At 41.4% G+C, this 27,206-nt stretch overlaps 1 protein-coding gene and 1 long non-coding RNA gene across 4 annotated transcripts in view; one reads left to right on the top strand and one right to left on the bottom strand.

Annotated features, from left to right (window-relative positions):
- The window catches only part of tmem45a (transmembrane protein 45a), a 53,762-nt gene that overhangs the window by 16,850 nt on the left and 9,706 nt on the right, over positions 1–27,206 (bottom strand). For 2 of the 3 annotated variants that reach the window (XM_069888722.1, XM_069888721.1), the window contains exon 2: positions 7,487–7,698. In XM_069888722.1, coding sequence (XP_069744823.1) covers positions 7,487–7,676 — 190 coding nt within the window. In that variant the 5' untranslated portion in view covers positions 7,677–7,698. Of the gene's footprint in view, positions 1–7,486; positions 7,699–9,690; positions 9,760–27,206 lie in introns of those variants that run through there. The other variant, XM_069888723.1, reaches the window with a different exon arrangement.
- Positions 16,728–26,778, top strand: LOC138739755 (uncharacterized). The gene is made up of 3 exons (XR_011342393.1): positions 16,728–16,789; positions 18,182–18,245; positions 26,544–26,778. It is a non-coding gene; the product is annotated as an uncharacterized lncRNA (long non-coding RNA).

Below are 27,206 nucleotides of genomic sequence, written 5' to 3'. Positions count from 1 at the left end.
TGGAGGCAACCTTAAAATTACAACAATGGTCCATAGAAATGAACAAGTGTATTCCAGTAGAAAAAATTACCTACAAGCTAAAAGACAAACATACTTTATTTGAACAAATTTGGGAGCCATACATAGAATTTATTAGAAACCGCCGATTTCATACCTCTTGAAGTAATAAGATACAAGTACGAAAATACTTAAATATGGAATTTTGGACGACACGATTTCTTTTTATTCTTTTGTGTTATTTTATTGTGTATTTATTTTTCTTCTTTCTTTTATTCTTGCTCTATGTTATCGGGGGGAGGATGGGGGGAGAAATAAAAATGTCTCTGTGTATATTTTAAGGATGAATGTTTGTATATATTGTTATTGACATGGTTCACGGTGAAGTATTAAATAAAAAATCATTTAAAAATCCAAAAAACAAGAAATTCCATTGGCACCTCCTTGAAAGCACAAAATATTGAGAAACTGAGCAGAATGTATAGAAGAAGCAAGTTCAGGGCAGCGGTTAGCGCAGCGGTGTTACGGCGCCAGTGATTGGGGTTTGAATCCGGCCCTGTCTGTAAGGAGTTTGTACGTTCTCTCCATGCCTGCGTGGGTTTCCTCCGTATTCCTCCCACCCTTCAAAACGTACCGGGTCACTGGTCAATTGGGTGGCATGGGCTGAAAGGGCCTGTTAAGTGCTACATGTCTACGTTTAAATTTAAAATGAGACCACGTGCCAGAGGAGTGGTTCCTTGTTCTACTGCGTGATAACAGACTGTTTCATGCAGATTAGCCAAGCAGAGCAAATTAAAAGTTACTCGTTTTATCCTCTAACAGAAATAATTCTATGGATTGTTGGTTTCCTGCAAACTAGAAAATCACAAACAGAATGTACCCCTCTGACGCAAATTACACTCTGTCCCAAGTTTCCGCACTCCAGGCCAAAATGTCACCATCACCCTGCAGACCTTCTAAATTGATCAGTTGTTTAATTAAGCTGCCAAGTCCAATACCAACTGTCAGCAAGATCGATCATACAATTCCATAAATCAATGTTGTTGTGGTAATGTTTATAATTGTGCCATTTGTTGCAAGTTACGAGAGAACGGATAGCAATGAAAACAGAGATTGATGAACAGTATCCTGTCACCGAGTTAATCATCCCAGAATTTTTTATTTTAAATTTCAGTTGATAATAAACAAATTTGTTGAGGGGGTTGTTTGATATGAATATTCAAATACACTGCTCTACCAAGTCACAATGATTAAAACTGCGACTCAGGAGTCTGGGAAATTGATGGCAAACTAGTGTAAATAAGTGGCATACATTGTCGTTGACTTGAATATTTCAAAGCCTTCATTACTTTCTCACAATTTGAAAATGTTACCATTTCACGATTTTGCTTGTGATAATTATTCAGTCCATTTTGGACCTATTCCCACTTTAACATGCTCACTTCTAGCTGCTTTCATGCAAATCAACTACAGCAAAATCCAAGTACACATACTCCCCGACTTATTCGGACTGAAGGATCAGTCGTATCTCAGACTGGACGCAGGTCAGAGAAATTTTAAAAATATAAAATTGACACAGTTTATGTTTTATTTGATGATACAGGGCGTGCAAGAACCAAAATGTGCGTACTTACCTTGTGAGTCGGTGTCCCGGGGTCCGCAGGCTGGGTGCAGCCAGCTTGATTTCTGTGCACATGCATGAGTCTTTGGTTGGCGCAAGCATGGTGGGTTCATGTATTGGAGTTTGGTTGGCGCATATGCAAGAGTTATGCGCTCTAACGATACTGAATTTGCACTCTTAACTCTTGCGCACGTGCCAACCGAACACCAATTTGCAAACCATGTATACACCCACCGAAGACTCATGCCTGTGCACAGGAATTAAGATGGCCACGCCCAGCCTACAGACCTCAGGATGCACATTTTGGCTCTTACACACCTTGCATCTCTGTTATAATTTGTCAAATAAAAAATATACAAAATATATGAGGTTTTAACAAACTTTCAGTCATACAGACACAAGTCAGGGAGTACCTGTAATACAGACAGATGTCTTTTTAAATATTCATCACAGTACACAAATCTAAAATTTTGTCTTCATAAAAGTATAAAAAATGTAAATAACAGCAACAAATATGGATGATGTGATAAATTGGATTAGCAAATTTGCGGATGATACACAGATTGGAGATATGGTGGAAGGCCCTCAAAACAGAGGGATCTGGACCAGGTGGAAAAATGGACTGCAAAATGGCAGATGGAATTTAATGTGGACAAGTGTGAGGTGCTGCATTTTGGGAGGAAGAACCAATGTAGGACTTGCACGGTAAAAGGTAGGGAACTATGCAGTGTGGTGAGGATCTGGGAATACAGATACACAATTCCTTGAAAAGGTGGTAACGAAAGCTTTTGGCATATTGGCCTTCATAACTCAAAGAAACGAGTGCAGGAGTTGGTATGTTATGGAGAAGTTGTACAAGACATTGGTGAGGCCAAATTTGGAGTATTGTGTGCAGCTTGGGGCCACTATCTATTGGAAAGATGTCAATAACATTAAGAGTGCAAAGAAAGTTTAGAAGGATGTTGCCAGGACTTGACGAGCTGAGTTTACAGAAAGGTTGAAATAGATCCAGACTTTATTCCCCAGAGCACCAGAGAAATAGGGGAGCTTGGATAGAGATATTGTGAGGGGTATAGATAGGGTAAATGCAAACAGGCTTTTACCATGGGAGTTCAAATGAAACAGGAGGATGAAATGTGAAATATTTATGAGGAACATCTGCGGGAACCTTTTCACTCAAGAGTATGGTGAGAGTGGAAGTGGAGCATGCGGATTCGATTGCATTGTTTAAGAGAAGATTGGACAGGGACATGGGTGGAAGGCTATCGTGCAGGTGCAGATCAATGGGACTAGGTGGAATAAATAGTTTGGCACGGACCAGATGGGCCGAAGGGGCTGCTTCTGCACTGTAGTGTTCTATGTTTGTAACAATGCTTAATTACTAGATTTCAAGTGGTTCCCAAAAAAAATCAATATTTGGCACCAATAACTGCCTAAATAAAAATAAAAAAATCTTCAAATAATTGCATGGCTAGAAATCTATTACAATTCCAAACACAAATAGTTAATCAACTTTTCTCACATTTTCTACTATAATTCTGTTATCACCACCAGTGTGGCTTTTTCTCCATCTTCAAATGAGTGTCCAGCACGAGCTAACACCCGACGGTACAGAGCAGAGTGGCCTCGTGCTTTCTTAACAACTGAATATATTGTGAATATTTTTGAGACTTGTGTAAATTGCTGTCATTTGAAAAGCGTAGCTGTAGCACCCAATTCTGCAGCGGTGTTATCGCTGAAATATCACATTTACCATGGGTGCAAGCTGAAAACACTGGAAAAATGAGCAGCTTCATCAACCAACGTTTCAGAAGGAAATCAAGTTCATTGTCATCAGATTGCACAAGTACAACCCGACGAAACAGCATTCTCCGCTCCTCAGTACAAAACACAACTAGACAAAAATCACATACATAAACACACATAAAAGTAAATATTGTTTCAGGAATACGAGAGTCCCCGATGGTCAGTGTGAGCAGTTTCTTTGGTCGTTCAGCGTTCTCACTGCCTGTGGGAAGAAGCTGGTCCTCGGCCTGGTGGTTCTGGCTCTGATATGGGAGCAGCTGAAAAGTGCTGAGCGTGGGGTGGAAGCTGATTTTGCGCGCCCTCTTCAGACAACGATCCCTGAAGATAGATCACATCAATGGGGGGGGGGGGGGGAAGAGGGAGACCCCAGTGATCCCCTCTGCCTCTCTTATGGTCCTGTGGATTGACCTCCAATCCATTTCACTGTAGCAACTGTACCACATCATGATGCAGCCGGCCAGAATGCTCTCGATAGAGCTCCAATAGATTGACATAATGGCAGGCAGTAGCCTTGCCCGCTTCAGTCTTCTCAGGAAGTGCAGTCACTGTTGCGCCTTCCTGACAAGAGAGGAGATGGTGAGAGGTCAGTAGTTGTGAACAAAGAAATTGGTGCTCTCCACTCCCTCCACTACAGAGTTGTTGATGTGTCGTGGAGGGTGGTCATTCCTGGTCCTCCTGAAGTCCACAATCATCTCCTTCGTCTTGTCCACGTTGAAACTCAGATTGTTACTCTTGGACGATTTCACCAGATCTTGCGTCTCTTCTCTGCAGTGTGCCTCATTGCTGTTGGTGATGGGGCCAACCACTGCGGTGCCATCTTCAAACTTGATGACGCTATTGGACCTGGATCTGGCGATGCCGTCGTGGGTCAGTGGCATGAACAGGAGCGGGCTGAGCACACAGCCCTGAGGTGTGCCGGTGCTCAGCGTGACGGTACTTTGACACTCTGCTACCGACCCGGACAGACTGTGGTCTTTCCATTAGGAAGTCCAGGATCCAGTTAGAGTCCCAGCAGCGTCAGCTTTTCTACCAACCTCGGTGGAATGATCGTATTAAAGAAATGCTGACAATGCCCTGAGTCAGGTCCTTTGATGGAAACCTCCAAGAATCCGTCATTTTCCACTCTGTCATTTTGTTTTTCCCTGTGCCACCTGCCCAGCTCTGATGGACAGGCAGAGCAGGCTGGATCTAATTTAGCTCAGTAGCAGCAGTTGAAGCATTAATTGGTATAATCAGGGGACCGCACCATGGCAACAGGTAAACATTAATGCTTGGCAGGATTTTCTCCTCATCACCACAGAGAAAACCAAGTTCAAAATAAACCTGACCTCTAATTTCAATGAAAAAAATTTCTCCAAAACAGATAATGTTCCAACATACACAAAGCAGAAAGAGACAAACCAAGGTTATCCGCACGTTTTGATGTTATGCCTCTCTGAGCCGACCGAAGGACCTGATTTAGGTTAGGAGGTATTTGTGAAATGCAAGAACAATTTCATTATTAGGTTAATAATGCATAGCAAAATCTACAAATGCTGGTGGGACGCGTGCTTTCTGAGCTATAATGCATTAACAGCAAGTATTTTTTTTTATTTTTGATTTCTCGTTTTTTTTTAACCATTTTGTTGAGAGACTCGAGTGTTAAGGTGAAGGGTGAACTTGCAGAGTGCAGCAGCTTGTAGAACTGCTGCCTCTTGGTTTCAGTGACGCAGGTTAAATCCTGACCTCCATGTCTGGGTGGTGTTCCTGTCTTCTCCCTTCTCACAGCCCAATTACGTGGGGTTGGGAGGTTTGTTAGCCATTTTAAATAGCTTCTGACTTAAAGGCAAGCGGTAACGTCTGCAATTTAGAAATTACGCATGAGAATTGCATTAAAGTTACACAAATGTGGAAGCTGGTTTGTACAATTTGGTTTACAAGTTGCATTCTTTGGGGGGGGGGTGGGGGAGAAAAACAGCAAATATCACACGTAGAAAAATAAGCCTCTCTCGTGCAGTTAGGCATCATCCAATATTAATATCCAGAGATGAACCACACCATCCACTCGGTTCTTGCTGCTGCCATCGGGAAAGAGGTAGAGGTGCCATAAGACTTGCACCTCCAGGTTCAGGAACAGCTGCTATCCCTCCACCATCAGACTCCACAGGGACTCATTTGAGCCCTTTTTACACAGAGATCCCACAATACTGCTGTAAAGACCGATCATTGAGCCAGCTTTGCTTGTTTATGCTGAATCAAACAATGCCGGTGTAATGCTGCCCCAGTGAGTCATTTTACCAAGCACGCCAGTGTTCCAGAAGCAAAAGAGGCGTGACGTGTTACACAACAGCATCTAGTGTGATGTATAACATACACATCTTTCCTGTCCTGCTGGCTCACCCTTTTTACACAATTTGGCGCTGTGACTACCTCCACTGACGTCTTAAAGGTGGGACTGGAATGACCCCCTCTCCCCACAATCCCATGTTCATACCTTTTACACAGAAGGGGTGGTGCAATATTCCCACCTTGAAGTGGCTGTGTAAAAGGAGGGAAGGATTCTTACTTCTGCACTTTGTTTACATTTATTTATTTGTGTACATTGTGTAGTTTTTGTTTTGCACTCCCAATAAGTTATAATTCTGCCTCGTCCACAGCAAAAAGAATCTCACGGTTGTATGTACTTTGACAATAAATCTGAAATATAAACTAAAGTTATTGCTCTTTAAATGAAATCCACTAATTTGCTTTGCAATCTAACTCTGTGATAGTTCACAAGATACTGCTGGGTACTGAGTGGCTCATATTCCCCACGTACATACATTACCTCGTCACTCCCCACCACCCACTGGGGCAGACCAAGGCTGTGCTTTTCTTCCTTGCATGGAGGGCAAAGCAATACCTTACAGTGAACGTTTCCTCCACCGAGTAGCAAGGCAGAGCCATGAGAACCCAGGTCGTGTCCATCTCTTCCAGGGATAGGTGGGGGGACCGCAAGGCTGCACCTCTTATCTGAAGCAATGATTTTTCCCTTCTCTCATCTCCTGCTGGCTGATCTACTGTGCATTTACACCATTTATAATTGGCCACAGAATGCAGGGCAAATGTTCAGCTCTGACAGGGAGAAATTCTTCCAGCGTAGTTTTGAAAACCCAGAACAGCACAGTTCTAAAATTATATTTTGATATTAAAAGACTTTAAAAATGTAAATAACTTTATTAACAAAAGGAGCTTGTGATTCCTGTTTCCTTTGCTCCAGCTCTCCACCCGCTTTCCTCTCCATTCAGAGAACCCACCCCCCCATCAATTCCCAGCCTCTTCTCTTCTACCCTCCCACACAGGACCTCTTACCTGTGGATCAGTGCTCCTTCCCCCACCGTTTAATTCAGGTGCCTGCCTGCATTTTCTTCATACCTTGATGAAAGGCTCAGGCCCAAAAACGCTTCGTGCATCTCTGCCATAAAGAACGTTGCGTGACCTGCTGAGTTTCTCCAGCTCTTCTGTGCGTTAAACTACAATCGCAGCCTCTGCAGTCTTCCTTGTTTAACTACTTACTCAAATGATGTTTTGGGTGGGTAACACGGAGAAGTCCCTGTTGTATTGCTGGACCCAGTTAAATTAAAGACATACAACACAGTAACCGGCCATTTCGGCCCTCGAGTCTGTGCCACCCAATTAACCTGCACCCCCAGTACGGTGTTTTTTTGTTTTGAATGGTGGGAGGAAATGGGAGGTCCCCCTCCACCCCAGAGAAAACCCAAACAAACAAACACAGGGAGAATGTACAAACTCCTTACAGACAGTGCGGGATACGAACCCTGGTCCCGCCATAAAGGCGCTGCACTAAGTGCTCCACCAACTGTGCCACCCTCTGTCCCAATCAAGATCTTCTTGATCTTCCTTGGCATTCACTGCCATTTCTTTACCCTGAAGCATCCGGCCCTTGGTTAATAACACAGCAAAATCTACAAATGCTGGTGGGATGCAAACTTATCAAGGACTTTGTTCATCAGTTTTCAAAATAGAAGAGATAGTCCAGCTGAAGGTAAAGAAATAAGCAAAAATCATACTTGTTGGACTTACCTATCAGTGCGAAGCTAGCTTTTACAATTCCCTCAATGATGTCCAATCGGCGGTGCCCGGACATTGATGTAAGGTAACAAACGTTCTTATTCTTTCTGCAAAGGTACCGCATGGGATATTTCACTGACCACCAGAGGCCAAATAGGAGGAAAAAGCTTCCAGGGAGTGCATGTCCTTTGAAATTACCCATGACTTTTATTAAAATGGTGTTTCTGTTAAAAATAAAAGGAAGTACAGTGAACCACAGAGAAAGAAAGATTACAAATCTACTCCCACAGATGTTACAATTCAATGTCACAAGAACTCATTCAAACCAAAAGTTTTTCTGAATGTCTTCTCCAATTGCCTTCTGCTAAACCCTCTGAGGTTTGGAAAACTTGGCATTAATGCAAATGGATCCTGGCCTGGCAATTTCCGGGCTTTGGAGCAAAGTTCCCAAGCTCTGCAGAAGAGTTTTAATCAGAATTCATAGCAAATAGACGGATGTATTTTAAAAAAGACCATAATTGCCTGAAAGTAGTTCTGATTTATGAATCCTGGTCAATTTTAAAAACGATGGGACAAAGGTTTCTGGATTAGAAGGCTGCACCATAATGAATAGGGTAACAAACTCAAATAAAAATACATCTTGATATGAATGGGAGGGAAGCATCTTATAATTCCCAGATGTGCTAAATCTCAATGTGCCAACGAAAAATAAATGCACTCAGTTCGTGGTATTCAAGAAGTTAGATCCTTGTTCTGAGTAGCAACAGCTGGGTACTTAAGCTTTCTAATGTATTCCTCCGTGTAATTCATTATAAGTACATTACAGCGTTTGGAAAAACCAACAACGAATTGAACAGGAAAGCTCAAGAGATCAAAAGCAGTGCATCACTGGAGTGCACAATAAAGCATTCCTGCCTTTGATCATATAAAAAGTAGAATCTGAAACAAGATAAAAGTGTTCACTGATATTACACAGCTGCATTTCATTTCATTGTGTAATTTTTTGACTATTGAAGGCCCTTTGCTAATCTCAAATATTTAAAATTAATAAACTCTGGGGCAGATATTATTATGCAAATAACAGACATATTATCACCAATCACTATACTGTATTTAACTGCGAATTGAAAAGGCCATTTTCTTTTAGCTTATATTAAGCTGGGCAAATCCAGAGAATAATTGTTATCCAAGATGCACTGTTCCCCATTAGGTCAGAAAAAAATAGAACATTACCACCTGGCTTGTTGTTTCAATATTGTACAATGCTATGACATTCCTGTCCTGATACTATAGTTACAGGGAAATGTATCATCAGAAATTTAACCAGTGTCCATTTCAGTTTCTATTCATTTACAAGTAATATTAGTAACAAAGCACAGGTTCTGGCACAGAAAGTGAATATTTTTGTTTACAAGCCTGTTGCCCGATTCATTCTGCTCTATATTCCACCACCCCCACCCCCACCCCCACAAGATGTGTCTTCAACAACAAGGCAGAAAGCTGAACAGCTACGGCAACAACCTCTCCCTCAATGTCAGCAAGACCAAGGAGCTGATTATAGATGGAGAACATCAGTCCATACTAATGGTGAAAGGTGGAGTTGGAGGACAACAGAGTCACCTCGTAGTCCATCCATGTCAAGGCAATGGTCAAGATAGCACAGCATTATCTCCAGTTCCTCAGAAGTGTGGGAAAACTTGCAATGCCGCCTGCATCACTCAACTCCTTCTATAGGTACAGCAATGAGAGCATCCTACAGTATTAGGGTGCATGGTACAGGAAGATCGCAAGAAACTGCAGAAGGTTGCGAACATGGTTCAGACCCTCTTACCTTCCAACTATTCCTCCCACTGGTAAAGCAGCCGACATGTCGGGGCAACACTCTCTCCAGCACAGTTAGCGTAGCAGTTGGGGCAACGCTATCGCAGTGTCAGTGACTGGGGTTCGAATCTGGCACTGTCTGCAAAGAGTTTGTACGTTCTCCTTGTGTCTGCATAGGTTGCCTCCGGGTGTTCCGGTCTCCTCCCACCCTTCAAAACATTGTAGGTCAATTGGATGGAACAGGCTCAAGGGCCAAAAGGGCCTGTTACCGTGTCGTCCACGTCGTCACCACCCCCTCCATCATGTAAGAATACGAACAACCAGATTGAAGGACAGTTTCTTTCCTGCCATTTATCAGACTTCTGACTAAATAGTAAAGTGACGTTGTGTCTCACCTACACTCAAACTCTCTCTTTATCTCTCCACTTTTGTACTGTCTCACTTGTTCTACTATGTACGAGATGTCTGACAGGCTGCTCGCAAAGCTATCTCCACCACTGTATCTTTGGTACCTGTGACAAGAAGCGAACTGCTCCAAGTAAGACACAAAAATAAAAATTAATTAAGGTCATTCTACACTTAATTCTAACTTGCACTTTCTGGTTCAGACTACTGCTGCAACTTGTCAAAGAAATGCACAACTGATTTCCCCATTCATTAGAAGCTTTGGATGCTTTTTAAGGGTGACATGCTGTTTGGGTCTTAAACAGACAAAATATGCTATGCAAATCATTAAATAGAGTTTTTCAGCAGGGAATTGGTCTTTTGTCCCCACACATCCATGGCAACCGTTGGCATTCTGGCCAAATCCCATTTGCCTGCATTGAATCCACATTTAGGCCAGGGTTTGAGTACAGAAGCTGGGATCTCGTGAATCATACTTGGAATACTGTGTGCAGTTTGGGATGCCCAGATAGAGGAAGAATGCAACCCTTTCTTTCCTTATCTCTGGCCAAATGCTCTTTGAACACTGTAATTGTAAGCATATCCACAGCTGGAATGAGGCATGGCAGCTCATTCCAGATGTAGACTACACGGAGCTAAAAGGTTGCCCCCGACATCCCTCATAAATCTCTCCCCTATCACCTTGTTAGGGTTTATGAAATCATGAGGGGAATGGATAAAGTGAATGTTCAGACATTTTCCCCAGGACAGGCTAGTTCTAGAATAGCCTGTCCTGGGAAAAAGTCCGAAGTCACTTTATAAACCTCAATGAGGAGATGGGGAGAGATTTAGATGGGATCTCGAGGGCAACCTTTTCACTCCAAGTGTCATCTACAACTGGAATGAACTGTCATGCTACATTCCACCTCTGGACATGGTTACAATTACAATTGTAGACCTCAATAAGATCACTTCTAGGCTTGAGGGAATAAAGATTGGCCTATCAAACTTCCTACAACATCTAGGGCTCTTATGGTGGTCTCCTCTACATCAGAGAGGCTGAGAGATCGCTTTGTAGAGCGCCTCAGTCCTACCCGCTGCAATAGTGTGGATCTCCCAGTGGCCACCCATTTCAATTCCTCATCCCATTCCCCGGATGACACATCTGACTGTGGTCCTCATGCACTGACAAACTGAGACCACCTGCAAATTGGAGGTACAACATTTCATTTTCCATCTGGGACCCTCCAACCAGATAGCATTGACATGGACTTCTTCAGTTTCTGTTACACACTCCCCCCCTCTTCCTGTCAGTTTTGCCCTGTCTCTCTCTTCCCTTTTCTGTCCGAATTGTATCATAAAGCTAAAAATCAATTCTCACCTTTCCTCTCATTTCCAATTAATTTTAGTTGGTTTGGGCCCCTCCCCCGTCTTCAGTCTATATTCTTACACCTTCCTGTTCTTTCCTTATTCAGGCCTCGGGCCCGAAATGTCAGTAATATAACTTGACCTGGATGATGAGAGACCGGCCAAGTTCCTGCAGCATTTCTGTGTGTTTTTACTACAATCACAGCGCCTTAGACTTCTGTGTTTCACTCCTTTCTATAACTCAAGCCCTCTCAGACCCAGGGGCATCCTGGTGAATCTCCTTTGCATCCATTCCAAATTATTTGCATTCTTCCTCAATCTGGGCATCCCAAACTGCACACAGTATTCCAAGTATGGTCTCGCCAATCCCTGATTCACAAGATCCCAGCTTCTGTACTCAATCCCTGGCCTAAATGCCTTCTTCACCAACCTGTCCACCTAAGACGTCACAGAACTGTGCAACTGCACTCCCCGATCTCTCTCTTCTACAATACTCCCCAGAGCCTTGCCATGACTTTCCTAGTTTGACTTACCCAAGTGCAAAACCTCACACGTACCAGAATTAAATTCCATTTGCCACTCCTCAAACTACTGATCTAGATCCTGTGGTAAACGTAGGGATTCAAAGCCTGGATCATTCCAACCACATTAATCCCATTCAGCCCTCTGAAACTTTTCTTTCCACGTACCCTTCACAATGCCTTTCAAATGTTACAATTGCACCCACTTCTATTGCTTTCTCTGGCAGCTCGTTCCGTATGCCCACAATCCCGCTGAGTGAAAAATATACCACACAAATCCCTTTTAAATCTTTCTCCTCTCACCTTAAATTTATGTCCTCTAGTTTTAGATTCCCCGCCCTGGGGAAAGGATATAACGATTTACCTTTCTATGCCCTAAAATAAAAAGACTCCCGCAGGTGGAATTTTTTGGAATATAAAAGTTGGAAAGAAAGTTAAAAAAGTGCAGAAATAGTTTGTTACAAATATTGTTACTGGGCTCCTAGCAGAAGGTTGAGAAAGCAGCACAGATCCTTCTGGACAAACATTCATCTTACGTGGTTGAGTGATGGCTAGACAAATATTGGACAGATGCCTTGATCATATGGTGATTAATTGAAAGAGAAACACTTTTGATGCCAGTATTGGACAGGGTGTAAAATGGACAAACATTGACTGTGATTTTTTTTTTTCACCTCCATTTCACCAAGTGGAGACTCACAATTTTCTCCAAACTCATGTACGTGACTGATCTGAAATCTACACCTAAATCCACATTTCAAACGTACAGATTTGAGAAGTCTATATTCATGAGTTTGCTAAATTCACATTTGTCTTGCTGCATCACCAGAGACAAGAACACTTTATAGTCTGTGCTGAATCGGATCAGTGGTCTCCGAGTCTCTCGATTTGATTTTCGACTAAACTGGTGAACAATTCTCATTGCACGTTTCCTTGCTTTGTTTTAAATGGTTTATCCTAAATTCATTATTTCACCTAATCCAGGAGAAAATAAGGTGCTTGATTTATGCCACCATTTGCTGCCTGCCAATTATTACTACAATCACAGCGTCTGAGACGTTCATGTTTCAGTCCTTTCTATAACTCAAACCCTCCAGACTAAGGATCATCTGTCAGGTCACTTGGAGTGCTACAGACACCATGTAAACCAGTACTACCTATTGCATAGTTCCTAAACCGGCTCCCCCACCAGGCTTGCCTGGTGCGGAGGGTGGCTAGATACCCTGCAAAAACAAGACCTGTCAAAGGGCAGACAAACCCTCTCATAGGGTCAACGGCCATCTAGAAAACACGTGCTGTGAAGCACGGAAAGGGCATCCCTTTCATTGGACCTTGGTCTGGCCATTCACTGCCACAGAACTTCCCCCAGCTGTCTTGGACCTCACTACACTGTTGGATGCGGGAGGGGATGACGAGAGGTCACGGACCCGTGCAACCCCCCTACTCACCTAAATCCATTCACGCACACGATGTTCCTTTGAGGTGTGGGGTAGCCTCATATCAAACCCCACAAACTGACTGAAAGGAACCATCATCCTCCCATGGGATGGATAGGCAGAGGAAGAGAAGCCCATTATTAGTATCTTTATAATATTCATTTTTTGTGGTTTTTAAATATTTGCTATCAAACATGCATTGAAATACCAGTTCTACTTTTAAAATGGATTCAATTTTCTTAACAAAATGTCATAAATTAAACGAAATTAAATCATTCAGATACAATCTAATTAATTTTCAGCACGTGTACAGGGACTGAGGTGTGTAGTTGCATTAATCAAGATAAATAGCCAGTTATGCAGACAAATTTGTCTCAGAAGTATGTACATCTGCATCAAAACTCAAATGGGTAAGCGCAGCTAGATGCATCCATGTTTAAGAGATAAAATATAAGTTTTTAAAATATTAAACTAGTTTATACAGAATTATATTTCCATGGCTCAAGAAGAATTTAAGTTTCTGGAAGGCCATTTCTGCTCCGTGTATTGGTGGAAAAAAACTGTAGTGCAAGCGTTCCCAAATCCATACAGCACAAAGCACCAACATTGTGCTGGAGATTAGCGAGAAGGGAATCTGAAATTCCAAGAAAGATTGCTTTAATATTTAGCAAAACATCCATCTATCATACTTTGATACAAAATGTATCTTTCCTTTATAGCACACAAGATGTAGAAGATTCTGCATTACACGCCAAATGGCTTTTTTTTCCTGAGGATTGCAAATTGAAGGAAATGTCATCCCTTTCACCTCAGAATTCCTCCTCCTAATTCTGTAGCATTAGCAGGATATATTTTAATAAGCAAAATGTTTAAAGGGTGACTTCTGCTTACAGGCTTGATTGCATACCTTATGGTAATCCAAACTGTTACAAGCCCAGAGGACCCCAAAACCCAGCAGCAATAGATATTCACCAAGACAAATGGTTACTTAAACAAAAGCTGCTTTTAATTATCTTTAAACATGAAAATAGAATCATACTTTAACTTATCACTAATGACTTAACTAACCTAACCCCCTTTCTAATTCTAAGCGCACATGTATGTAATGTGCGTGCAAGTTCAGAAATGTTCTTTGATTCACAGTCCAATCTCACTTCTCATTCCTCCACATTCACTGGTTGCAGGCAATTCTTATACTGTGCACAGAATTTAACATTTATAAAGTTCACCAGGCTTTGGTGCTTGAAAAGTAAATGGATACTGCTCATAAAGGTTCTTGTCGGTTTTCAGAGAGAGATTTGTTGTTCCAGAACATCCACCAATGATGTTCTTCCATCAGCCACTTCAGTGTCTTGCCAATGAAACTATCCCCCTCAGGGTTCTCCAGATGATAACCTCTTTCTTTCAGGTCACCAGAGTTCCTTTTTGTTACTCTTATTCCAAGTGAAACATTAACTAGTCAGTCTTCTCCTCTTGCATGAAGCACAAGGGCTTTGACCAGGCTGAACCAAGCACTCACAACCCGTCTTCCAAATGGGGTTTTCCACAAGCTTGCCAGCTTGTCCTGTTCCAGTCCCAGTTGCTGCTGCTGACTGTAACACTGTAGAACTGGTGTGTGCATGTGTGTGTGTGTGTGTGTGTGTGTGTGTGTGTGTGTGTGTGTGTGTGTGTGTGTGTGTTTTTCTCTCAGAGAAAGCCTGTTTCAACTCTCTCTGCTTGAAAAACTACATGACCCTCTTAGAACAGCAAGTTCAACTCCAGACAATCTGCAGCTCCGACAAGTTCTTTCATCTGTGGTCTCTTTGTAAACAACAATCCATTAGCAAAGTCTCTTGGTCACTCTCCAAAGCTTTGCAAAGGCTCTTAGCACCAACATGTCTAACACGAGCAGAGCTCCAGTGTTTTAAATAAGATGTTTTAAAGTATTTGCATGTGACCTACACTAACAAACCTTCCCCAATTTATCTCCCAAAAACACATCTATATACAAAACAAACACAACATAATCTGTCACAGCATTCATTGAGTGTGCTTCACCTAATTATCTACAAATGCCAATGTCATAGAAAAGTCAAATTGTATATGAGGGAATTCATTGTTTGTGGTGATTCCAGAAAGGTCAACTGATGAGAGAAGGGAGGAAGGCTTGGTCATAGCCGTATAAACATCTACATCCACAGATGGTGCTCACAAACAGGAAAACTGCTATTGACACTCCCAAGATTTAAAAGTGTGATGTGATAAACCCACCAGCTATAAAAGAATCTGTTTTATTTACGTGGTGGGGAAATTTTGGAAACAATAATTAGGGACAGAATTGGACAAGTCTGGCATGCACGGGGAAAAGAGAATCTAAAAAGAATTCAGAATCATGTTGAGTGTAGACAGGTAGGTGTAAACTACGGACAAGAATTGAGGCACAGAATGAAGGTGATTTACAGAAGAAACTGAAAAAAAAGTTATTTTTTTTTCCAACGCAATGCACAATCAATCACACAAACTGAAGCTGCCAAAACTGAAGGCTTTTATTTGCAAGAGGTGGACAGCATCCCTGCGTTGGTCGGATTCAAACGGGGGGGCAGGCTTGTGGCAGGACAACCTTTATGGGGAAAGGGGAGGAGTCACAAGCCAGCCAGTGAGAGCAGGGTCAGCTAAGAAAGGACATGTCATTAACGTGACAAATATGTACAATAGTGGTTTCACCACACAACAGTGAGTGATCACAGAAAGTGATTATGTGTGTTGAAATATGACAAAATTATAGCATTGTCACAGTTTGTTTGCTTGTTTCAAAATGGCAACTGTGGCCCTTACGCACGCACGGACAAAAGTCCGCTGAATTTGAAAAGTTTGAGAGTGTCTGAAAAGTTTGGATTCTCAGGTGATCTGCATTTCTAGCATCTGGATTTCTGGACTTCTACTGTGCTTTGGAATGCAGACCCAGAATACAGTGGTGCCGAATCAATTGTAGGGCTTGGAGAGAAACTGGACAAGTAATCATAAAGAAAGGACTTGCAGGTCAATAAAGAGGGCGGGGAAAGTAGAGCTGAGTGGATTGTTCCTGTATCGAGCCAGAATGAATGAGACAGGCCAAATGGCCTCCTTCCATGCTGTTAATAATTACAGTGTCAATAATTACACAGACTAAAAATGTGTACAACATGAAAAATGACTTTATAAAAAATCATGACAAGTTGAGTAAATGACAAAACCAGAGAGATGATTTGTAGAATGTAAACAAGGAGTTCTCAGAACACTTGGGTGGGAGCGGAGATGAAAAAACAAGTCAAAATCTCGAAAAGAATTAACAAAGCAGAACAGTTTAAACCCAATGGTCAGTTCATAATCAAATTTTCTCTTACATTTTATGTGATACAGTGTGATTTTAGAATTGTGTTTTTTTTTAATTAAAAAAAGGTGGGTAAACAGTAGAAGGTCAGAATAATTCAGAACACATTAAAACTGTGGAAATGTCTAATTATAGGTGACTGAATTTTTTTTTAAAGTTTGTCCTTGGATCTCCACTTTCCAGAAGGTTTTGACTTAATGTAAACTGAGTTCATAGCTGTCAACAACTTAATTATTCTTCTCTTGAATACATGTCTGCAGAGTTGCATTCAAAATACCGAGCTTTGTGCGACATCACAAGAGAAAAAAAAAACTTGATGTTATTTTTAAACAAGTGTACAAATACCTCCAGTCGAATTTAAAAGTGGAGGCTGAGAATAATGGACCATTAACGCAAAGCCTTGGGGAAAGGACTGATGAACGGGTCACATGATCAGGTAAGCACGAGGGAGACGTGATACCATACCTGCTGTCAATGGCCAACAAGTGATCTTTGTTTCTATTTGAATAACTCACTCAGTTTGTGCCACATCACCTGGGAACAAGGTCTTTTAAAACGAAAATAGGCACAGAGAGCCCATTATGCCTTTCGAAATTAAAACACACGAGACTCAAGAGGCACCATTGCTGTCCAGATGGAAAAGAAAGGGCTGCACTACTGTCTGCAGGGCAGAAGTTGTATTTAAAAGTATCAATTAGAATGTCATTATCACCTGATTTCAAAGCTTCAGATCTTCCCACTTGCAACCCATTCCCAACCAATACTTGGTTAAAAAAAAAGATCGAGGTTTAAGGAGCCGAATATCTAGCAAAACGCTGAATGCACAGTAACAGGCACGAAAACTTAGACATGATCAAGGTCTCACTCAAATGAAGATTGAGGATCCTGCACGACACTTGGCCAGATTCGCATTCTAGCAGGTGGTGGAGGGCAGTGGTGAAGGAGAGGAAGGTGGGGTCAGAAGCAGGACTTTGGAAGTACAAGGAAGACCTAAAGGAAATGCAGTGGTTGGCGGGGCTGTGGATGGGGGAGGAGCACGAGGGAGATGGCGTTTTAAGGAAGATCATTCGGGATTTCTGAGATGATGAATTGTTCAACATAGCTCAGATGGGGGTTTTCAACAGAAGAAAACTATACCATGGTCAGGTTTAGCCTCAGCGGGAAAGAGGTACCAAAAATTACCACTGGGAGGATTCCTCCAAGGTTTGATTTAAATTTATTTTAGAGGTCACAATATCCTTGGCTACTGGGTTAATTGGTTGACTTTCATCTACAATTCTTTTCCCCACTCCCTCCCCTCCTCCACACTCCCTGCCTCCCATTCTTGGTCTTTTCGCTTCCTCTGCTTCGCCCCTCCCTTCCCCATCTCCTCCCCTACTTGGTTCTCGGGTTTTGAACGGCCAGTCGTTTCCCCGCCAGATGCTGAAATTGCAAATTCTCATTCGAGCTGAGATGGTGGCCAAGTAGTGGGGTGGCCACCCAGGTGGATGTCAGAGTGGAACAGACGCAGGTGACTCCATATGCTCAAACTGTAGCTCAGCCAAGGCGGAGGAGGCAATGAGACAACATTGAAGAGGTAGAAAAGGCCTCTCCATTATGCGTGCAGACACACACTGAAGCTGATTTCAATGTTATTATGAGACAGCATATGAATAGCAAATAATCTGGAAACCTCAGAGGAAATCATGAATAGGATGGGAAAACAGCCCATGCCAAACAATTGTCTGGCTGTAAATTTGATCAGCAATAAGATCTTGATGAAAAATTATTACACCGAACTAGAACATGCAAAATAACTTCTTCAGTTATATATATTTACCTCCTATAGGCACCACAAGACCCGCTGAGTTCCGCTAGCAATTCTGTGGTTTTACATGGAGTCTGCTGTACAGGTAAATACTTTTGAATACAGCCACAAAGGACATAATTTGGTACTTTTTAAAAAAAAAAAAATCAGGGCATGGTCATGATGGAAGAAAATGAGGAGAAAATAAAGTACATTGATGTGGTAGCACTTGCAAAGCGTTTCAAGAAAAAGTTGGGAAGTTGGAAAAGTTGGGGGAATGCTCCTCAAAAGCTATCTCGGTCAAGATGCGGCAGCAAGACCATTAGCTTTGCACAGCTTAGGGCAGTGTACAGACTACTTACGTTGGCGTCCTGGATAGCTGACCACAAGTAGGTGTGATGGCAGGGTTTTGGAACTTTGTGTACTGCTTTAAAAGTGAAGTGCTTACCAGAGTTCACCACCTCCCACCATCATGTCTCATCACTCGGTTCTTTCTTGTGCCCCATGAGGAAGGGCTCATGAAGGAAACATTGGGAATATGTATTTATCTCCTGTGGACGCTGCAATTCCAGCTGAGTTCCTCTAGGGATTCCCGTGTTTTGATTTCTTTCCTTCCACCACCATTCATCCATCTCCTACCACTGCTTTCTCCTTCAGAGTTCCCACCCTCTTAGATATTCCACTTAAATTATCAAAAATACTTGACTTTAAATACCCTGTCCTTTAGTAAACCCATGGTTCACATTCACTTCAGGCACCACCAGTGAAATGATTCGAGAGGCACCGAGCAAAATGTTCTTTTATAAACTGGAGTTTCCAATTACAGGTAAAACAGCCGGCTTCCATTGCTCAGATTTTTTTTTTTGAGAAGCTTGTACACAGTCTTCAAACGGCAGCTGGTTTCAGTTTAAAAGAAATCAGTCTCCAAAAGCCTACGTGTGTGCACACACGCACACAATAGTCAAGGATATGCTTCATGACCATAGCTGGGAGGAGTACCATCATTTGTGGTTTGCGATAATAGAAATGTCAACAATTATAAATCTCAAATACTGGCCTCTGCACAGATGACTTCAGTGTAAGGAGTATTGCTTTATCTGCTTATAGTAGCAACCTATTTTGTATTGCTATAGTAATCAGTGGAGTTGCTTCTGTTCCAAGGGCCAAGAGGGCACAAACTCACCTCGACCCACTGTCAAGTTTATAGTGTTTGATGTTTGTAAAGATAGGTAGGTCACGCTTGAAACTCAAATATCATAAAACTAAATTAAAACTTGTTCATCAGTCATCTATTGAGAAACTACAGTGGAAAGTGCATTTGGAACACCGAGCAAAAACAGAATTAGACTTGGCTTAAATGTTCTCCACACCTGCATTGCTGGGATGCTCAGCTAAGGCCAAGGAATAAAGAATGGATATGTGAACAGGGGAATGTAGAGGTACTAATTCAAACAGCCCATCAAACTCACCCCCAAACTGGTTTGTTTGCCTCTACATGTATAAAGTTTGTCCTGTACAAGTTCCTGAAACCTCAACCCTTGGGACGGTGCCAGAGATGACAGTGGAAAACATTGCCGGGGAGGTGGTGGAAGAAGCTGGCACAATAGACTTTGAGATAGGCACATAGATGTAAAAAAAAAGATGGTAACGAGTGTGAGGGAGGGAAGGGTTAGATTATTGTGGGCTAGGTTTACATAGATTAGTATGCATCTTGTGGGCTGAAAGGCCAGTATGATGCTGTAATGATTTATGCAATGCATACCTTACTAAAGGTTGAAAGCAAGCATACATCCATTTTCATACACACCATACACCACCTTTAACTACCAACAAGATTCAAAGCCCTTACAAGAGCGTACTTCAAATGCAGCTCAAGGTCATGCCTCATGTCTTCTTCCACTTCAAGACTAATGATGTGTTTTAAAATGTCAAAGTGGCTAATTATGTCAATTATTAACAGATTTTTAACATTTTAAATAGTTTTCTATCACAAGAACTGATTTTAGTTCCTGGTCAAGGGAAGTGGGTGGGACAGAGAATATATTGCCCAGTTCGTAACGAAACAGGAGTTTTTATTTTCTACCCAGAACTGGTAGTTAATGGGAGTTCATAACAGGATTAAATAATGGGTGATGGGTGTGAAGGGAAAGGAGAATTAAAATGACAACTAACTCGAAGTCTGGAGTAGCTGATGTAGACCGAACAGATCGGTCTTTGGACTTGGCTCCCACTGCTTTAAACTCCACCTGTTGTCAAGTCAAGTTTATGGTCATCTGATTGCAGAAGAATCCTGCAACTAAATGCCTGTCAATGCTGGGTGGACATTCAGAAGAGGAAGTCATTTGGGCAGAGGGATCATCATATTTTCAAGGTTTCAGAGACAGACATTAAATTCTTTCCTTCAAACCCCATATCCTATCTGAGAATCGCCAAGAATGCTCTTCCCTTTGAGCATTACTTTATAATATTCACGGACAATATTAAACCATCTTTGAAACCTCCCTGACTAATTCAAGTTTATTTTCATCTGACTGAACAAGTACAACATGACGAAACAAATGGTCCTCGGTGCAAAACATGCAAACACAAAACCAGAAATAACACACATACAGACAAGCAATACACATGGAGGAGAAGCATTCAGATATGCAAAAAAATATTGTTTCATCAACTTGAGAGTCTCGAATGGGTGGCATCATCGTCAACACTCACCATTGGCAGAGTGAGATAAAAAGCTACTGAGAACATCACTACATCCAAAACAGTTCTGTAAACAAGCTGCATGGCACAAATATTAATTTAGACATACAGTAACAGGCCCTTTTGGCCCACGAGCCTGTGCTGCCCACTTACACCCAATTGACCTACAGCCACGGTAAGTTTTTGAACGGTGGGAGGAAACCAGAAAAACCTGAAGGGAACACACGCAGACACAGGGAGAGCGTGCAAACTCCTTACAGACAGGGCCAGATTCAAACCCTGGTCACTGGCTCTGGAACAGCGTTGTGCTGTAATTATATTACTCAATTAGTTAAAAATGATTTTGCAAATCACAGTTAAAAAAAAACCTCATTTAAGTTTGCTCGGCTTAAGAATTGGGCTGCGACCTTGCCCAACTTGTACAAATTCATTGTTAAAATTCACTGTTCATTTCGGGCATGATCCATTTCTGTTGGTGGCAAAATGAGGCTGATATAAAGTTCACTCCCAGTCCTTGCTGCTGAGAAATGATTTGCATCCATTCCAGCGCTGTGCCTGATCTGGCCAATGCAGCTGAGCGAGGACATACTTGACAGAACATAGGAGAAAGATGATGTGCACCTTATACAACTTCGGTTGATTTCCATGCACCTGCGATTCAGGATATTTCTTCCCCAATTTTAGTTATTACACATCAAGAATTTAGTAAAGATGTCACTATATGTTTTTTGTTTTGTTTTTTTTTTTAATTTTTTTATTTTTCACACCATAAATCACATTAGCCATGATATACACTATTTCTTTTTCACACATATACAGTGACTTTTTCTCCCCCCCCCTTTCCTCCCAAACCACACCCCCACCCCCCCCTCTCATCCATTTTAGGTATACAATCTAGGTTGCATTAAGCCAGTCAGACAATGTTGTCATTCAACAAAATTACACCAGAAATTCTACTGAGTCCATTCTTTTCTTTCCTTCTCCTTCCATCAACTTAGGTAATGTTTGTCCCCGGTAGGTTTTCGCTATTGTATTTAATGTAAGGCTCCTATACTTGTTCAAATATTTCAATATTATTTCTTAACCTATATGTTATTTTTTCTAATGGAATACATTTATTCATTTAAATTTAGTAGTTTCTTCCTTTTAATTTGGTTATGTATTCCATTAATATTTAAAGACATATAGTTCAGCGTAGCCCTTTTATATTTTGTTTATCTTCTCTTTCCGTTTTTCCATCATTACCTTTCCTCCTTTTCCATTTCTGTTTTCTTATTTTCAACTCTTTATAAGACAACATTCCTACAACATCCAACATTTTCCTTATTCTCCTATTTCTATCTTATTTATCCCCAATCTCCCCTTCACCTCCTGAGTTGTCCTTTATCCCTTGTCGGACAACCACATCTCCCCTCTCCATTTGGATTTGCGAATCCACTCGCAAGCGTCAATTGATTTTGCGGTGACCGCTATTTCCCCCCACCCCGCCTCCCCCAGAAAAGATTTCACTTTTCATATGTCACAAAGGTCACTCTTTTAATTCCCTCCTTATTCTCTCTATTCCATTACCTTCCCTTATTAATTCTTGTCTATACTATCTATATTTTCCTCTAAGTACAGATACATTCATGTATGCTCATTGTCTCTATTCACTCTTATACCTCTTTACCCGCATACATATCAATCGTGATCATTTTTACTCTCATTACCCGTCTTCCTCCCTCAGTCTATTTTTGTAATTGTTCTGCAAATTTTCGTGCTTCTTCTGGATCCGAGAATAGTCTGTTTTGTTGTCCTGGAATAAATATTTTCAATACCGCTGGATGCTTTAGTATAAATTTATACCCTTTCTTCCATAAAATCGCCTTTGCTGTATTGAACTCTTTTCTCTTCTTTAGGAGTTCAAAATTTATATCTGGATAAATGAAGATTTTTTGCCCTTTATACTCCAGTGGTTTGTTGCCCTCTCTTACTTTTTCCATTGTCTTCTCCAGTACCTTTTCTCTTGTAGTATATCTTAGGAATTTTACTACAATAGATCTTGGTTTTTGTTGTGGTTGTGGTTTAGAGGCCAATACTCTATGTGCCCTTTCTATTTCCATTTCTTGCTGTAGTTCTGGACATCCTAGGGTCTTAGGGATCCACTCTTTTATAAACTCCCTCATATTCTTGCCTTCTTCATCATCCTTAAGGCCCACTATCTTTATGTTATTTCTTCTGTTATGGTTTTCCATTGTATCTATTTTTTGAGCTAGTAGTTCTTGTGTCTCTTTAGTTTTTTTATTAGATTTCTCCAATTTCTTTTTTAAGTCTTCTACCTCCATTTCTGCTGCTACTGCCCGCTCTTCCATCTTGTCCATTTTCTTTCCCATTTCTGTTAAGGTCATCTCCATTTTATTTATTTTCTCTTCTGTGTTGTTTATTCTTTATCTTAAATCCTTAAATTCCTGTGTTTGCCATTCTTTAAATGACTCCATGTATCCTTTAATAAGAGAAAGTATATCCTTTATCTTGCCTTTCTTTTCTTCTTCTATTTCCCTGTACTCTTCCTCTTCCTCTTCTTCTTCCTCTGGGTTGGCCATCTGTTGTTTCTTTGGTGCCCTTTCCTTCTCTTCTTTCTTGTTTCCATTGTCTTCTGTGGTCTCTTCTTGCTGCAGGTGTTCTGCAGCTGTCGTTGCCGGCTGTGGAGATCGACTCCCCAGCTGGTCCCCCCTCCCGTCGGTGTGTTTTTTTTCATTCGCATCGCGCATGCGCGGTTGCGCACTTTTACTCGGCTCTGCGAGCCATTTTTGTAGTCCATTATTTACCGACCTGAGGGAGCGGGTTTCTCTCTCCGCAGCGGGCCTCTTCGGACAGGTAAGGCCTTCACCTTTTTCCTCCTTTGTCTTCTCTTCCTCTCTTCTTACCGTTGCTTTCGATTTTTCTTTTTTTGTCGCCATCTTCTTTCCACCTTTATACTCACTTTTCTGTAACTTTTATTTCTGTGCCTTTGTGTTTTCCTTTGTTTTTCCCGACTTTTCACCGTCCGGCCACTACTCCATCACGTGACTCCAGATGTCACTATATGTTTTAAAAAAATTGTGACACTGCTGTAATGGAAGCACTTCTGCTGGTACAAACCCACTATCTGATAATATCTGATTTGATTAACAGTCAGATACCAAGACAGAATACAATACAGGGAGACCCATTCCTACGTCTGTCTTTTAAGTCAAATTTGTAGACAAGTTGGAACAGGTGCATGCGGTTCTTATTCAGCATCAGTTAGTCAAACTTTTGTCTTAATACTGCGAAATAAAGAAAAAGTTCTTAAAACAGTCTAGATAGAAAAAAATCATGATTAAAAGTTCATACTTATTCTCATTCCATCGATGACTTGCATACCAGAAGGAGCACATTCGTGAACTGGGGGCACAATTTGTTCATAAGTACAAGTTGTCCGTAAGTCAGACGTTCATGACCTAGGGTCTCCCTGCACACAAAATAGGTCCACTTTTCCCTTCTGTGGTGCCACTAGCATTGCCCGGTGCCCCAACAATAAGAGATAGAATCAAAGGAAAATCCTTTCAGAGACAGTCTCCGTGGATTTACCTCCAGCGTTACCACAGACTCTACACCTGCACAGACCTCCAGTTTGATCCACTGGCAAACCCAAGCTCCCAGGTTCAATCCTCCAATATGATCAGGACGCTTTTCAGTGCCTCCTTGCCCTCAGCACCTTCTCGCATCACGGTCCCAATAGCCGATTCCCACGAGCCCACCTCTAGCAGCCCACAGCCTGTGCAAGTCCTTCAGCTGCTGTGGTCACCTTCCCTGTTGGGTCATCTCCCAGGCTTCTCCTTCTCAACGAGGCAGTATTCTCCCACTCTCATGCCAAATCCTGTACCGACGATTTCCTAATGTCTGCATCCACCCGTGGTCCAATGCAAAGCATGGGTGCTGCCATCTTGGGCGATGAGAACACCTTTGAGAATGTGCTTGAAGAATTTCCACCACCACCTGGCAATCTTCTACCATGAAGGAGATGGTGAGTAGACAGCCCATTTTGAGAGTCTGGTGTCAGCTTGCTAAATGAGAGGTCCGCCCCATCCAAAGGCAGCTGAACATAATCAACTCAATGCTGGGTTGATGGCTTGGCAAAGAATGCAGATATTGGTTCACTTCCCCTGCTTGGGAGTAGATTTGGAGGAATTTTTGTTGGTATCTTTCTTGCACTTCAGTAGGTAGCCCCCGCCAAAAATATGTGGAAACGTGCGGGGCACTGCTGCCAAGATTGAGGTCTTTTCATTCATAGATTTTTATCCTCCAATCACCAAAGAATGTGCTGGCACACTCAAGGTGTACATCCCATCATCAATATTTGCTGGTGATGACAGGTAGCTCCCAAAATATGGAAACTAGTCCAGGTTTTCTGGCTCCTCGGGGTAATGCTGTGCCGTGGGGCCAAGATGGTGAAGCACCTTTGTTTCGTACATGTTTACAGCAAAGCCTAGTCTCCTGCACACATAAATAAATCCAATGGGAAATGGACATTTTTATTAAGGGCTGAATCACCTTCAGCTGGCAGAAGAGCAGCATGGAACAAGTACATCTGAGACTCATTTTCCTTTGCTGCTTGGGCAAGTTATTCAGACTGGAATTTGGAGCATTTCCCATTAACAGTGAAACTGCTCCTCAAAGAACAATGTAGTGAATTTGAACTATTTAATGATGTGATCTGAACTGGTTTGAGAAAGCAATTTCTCTTCCTGACTTTAATCTTTTCTTTGAATATAGTCTTTAAAGTCAACACATATATAACAATTAATAAAAACTTAAATACATAATGATTTATATGACAAGAAAAAAACTACAGAAAAAAACATTTAAAACCCCAACTAATCCCTCCCTCCCAACCCTACTACCCCGACTAAAAAAACATAAATTACTATAATATACAGTGAACATAATTATATATTGAATTGGATTGCTTCAGAAGACGCTCAAAAATTTTTTTTAAAACATTTCTCAAAAAAACTATTTTTTTTTAAGGAAGACTTCTCCAGTCTCGAGGATTCAGAGGAGTTATTTATAATTTCGAGCATACGAGCTTCACATCTGTTAAAAATATCGAATATTTACCCCTCAAATTATATGTAATTTTTTTTCTAATAGAATACAACTTTGAACCTCTTTGCCATCTTCCTAATGTCAACAAAACATCTGATTTCCAAGTAACATCAATACCTTTCCTTGCTATCAGCAAAGCTTGGTTTAACAAATTTCAATTGAAAATCTGATAAAGATAATTTAGAAGTTGTATTCTCAAAATTCCCCATCAACAATAATTCAGGATTCAATAGAAAAACAACACCTGCAACCTGTTGTAAAAACCTACTGATAGAAATCCAAAAAGGTTTAACTTTTGAACAAGACCATGTAGAATGAATGAAATTTTCAATATCTTCTCTGCATCTAAAACACTGAGTATAGTGAAGTAAACTGACTTTAATCTTGCTTGATTTGAAAATCCTACCAAGTGAACTTTCTGAATGCAATCTTGCTCTTTATTTTGGGAACTTTTGGTTGAGGCAAAATGTTTTTCATACCAAGAGGTTCTAACAAGTTAGATGCTAAATAAACTATTTACTGAAACCTCATTGTGTTAACTCATACATGCAATGTACAACTTTAAGTTAATTGTTGAACATCACTTTTAATTTAGACATATCACACCGTAATAGGCCCTTTTGGTCCAGGCCGCCAAATTAACCTACGACTTGGACATTTTGACCCGGAGGGTGGAAACCAGGAAAAACCCATGCAGACCCAGGGAGAACATACAGGGAGAACTCCTTACAGACAATGTGGATTCGAACCCCAGCCCTGATCACTGGCGCAGTAACAGCGTTTTACTAACCATGCTGCAAATCTAGAAAAGCCAACACCTGGAAAATGATCAGGGTTTACAGTCAGACGTAGTCACTCCACATGCAAGCTGTTTCAATAGACAATTAGTATATTTTACAGATGTAACTCTGTTCATCTAAGTAAATAATACATGAAAGTGTGGTTTGTGTAAATGCTTTCATATGGAAGAGTGGGAATTTGACTCCTGTCCAGATATAACCGTGGCAAGTTTCCAATAATAAAAACATTAGTTACGACATTGAACTTGGTCATTCAGTTGATCTAATTGATGGTGATTATCCCCCACATCATCATACCATAGATATAATAATTTATCATAACTAATATACATCATCTGTAGTGGTCCGTACATGGGGAAGCATATGGGTCCACAAAATGGCTGTTTAACGCGGTGACCATGTAGATCTGGGGATGACACCGGCTGTCGTCCCAGATGACCTCTGCACAGCAGGAAGAT

The sequence above is a fragment of the Narcine bancroftii genome, chromosome 7 (assembly GCF_036971445.1).
Source record: "Narcine bancroftii isolate sNarBan1 chromosome 7, sNarBan1.hap1, whole genome shotgun sequence".
Lineage (NCBI taxonomy): Eukaryota > Metazoa > Chordata > Chondrichthyes > Torpediniformes > Narcinidae > Narcine > Narcine bancroftii.
The sequence above is the reverse complement of the archived record's forward strand: the minus strand, read 5'-3'. Positions and strand labels throughout refer to the sequence as shown.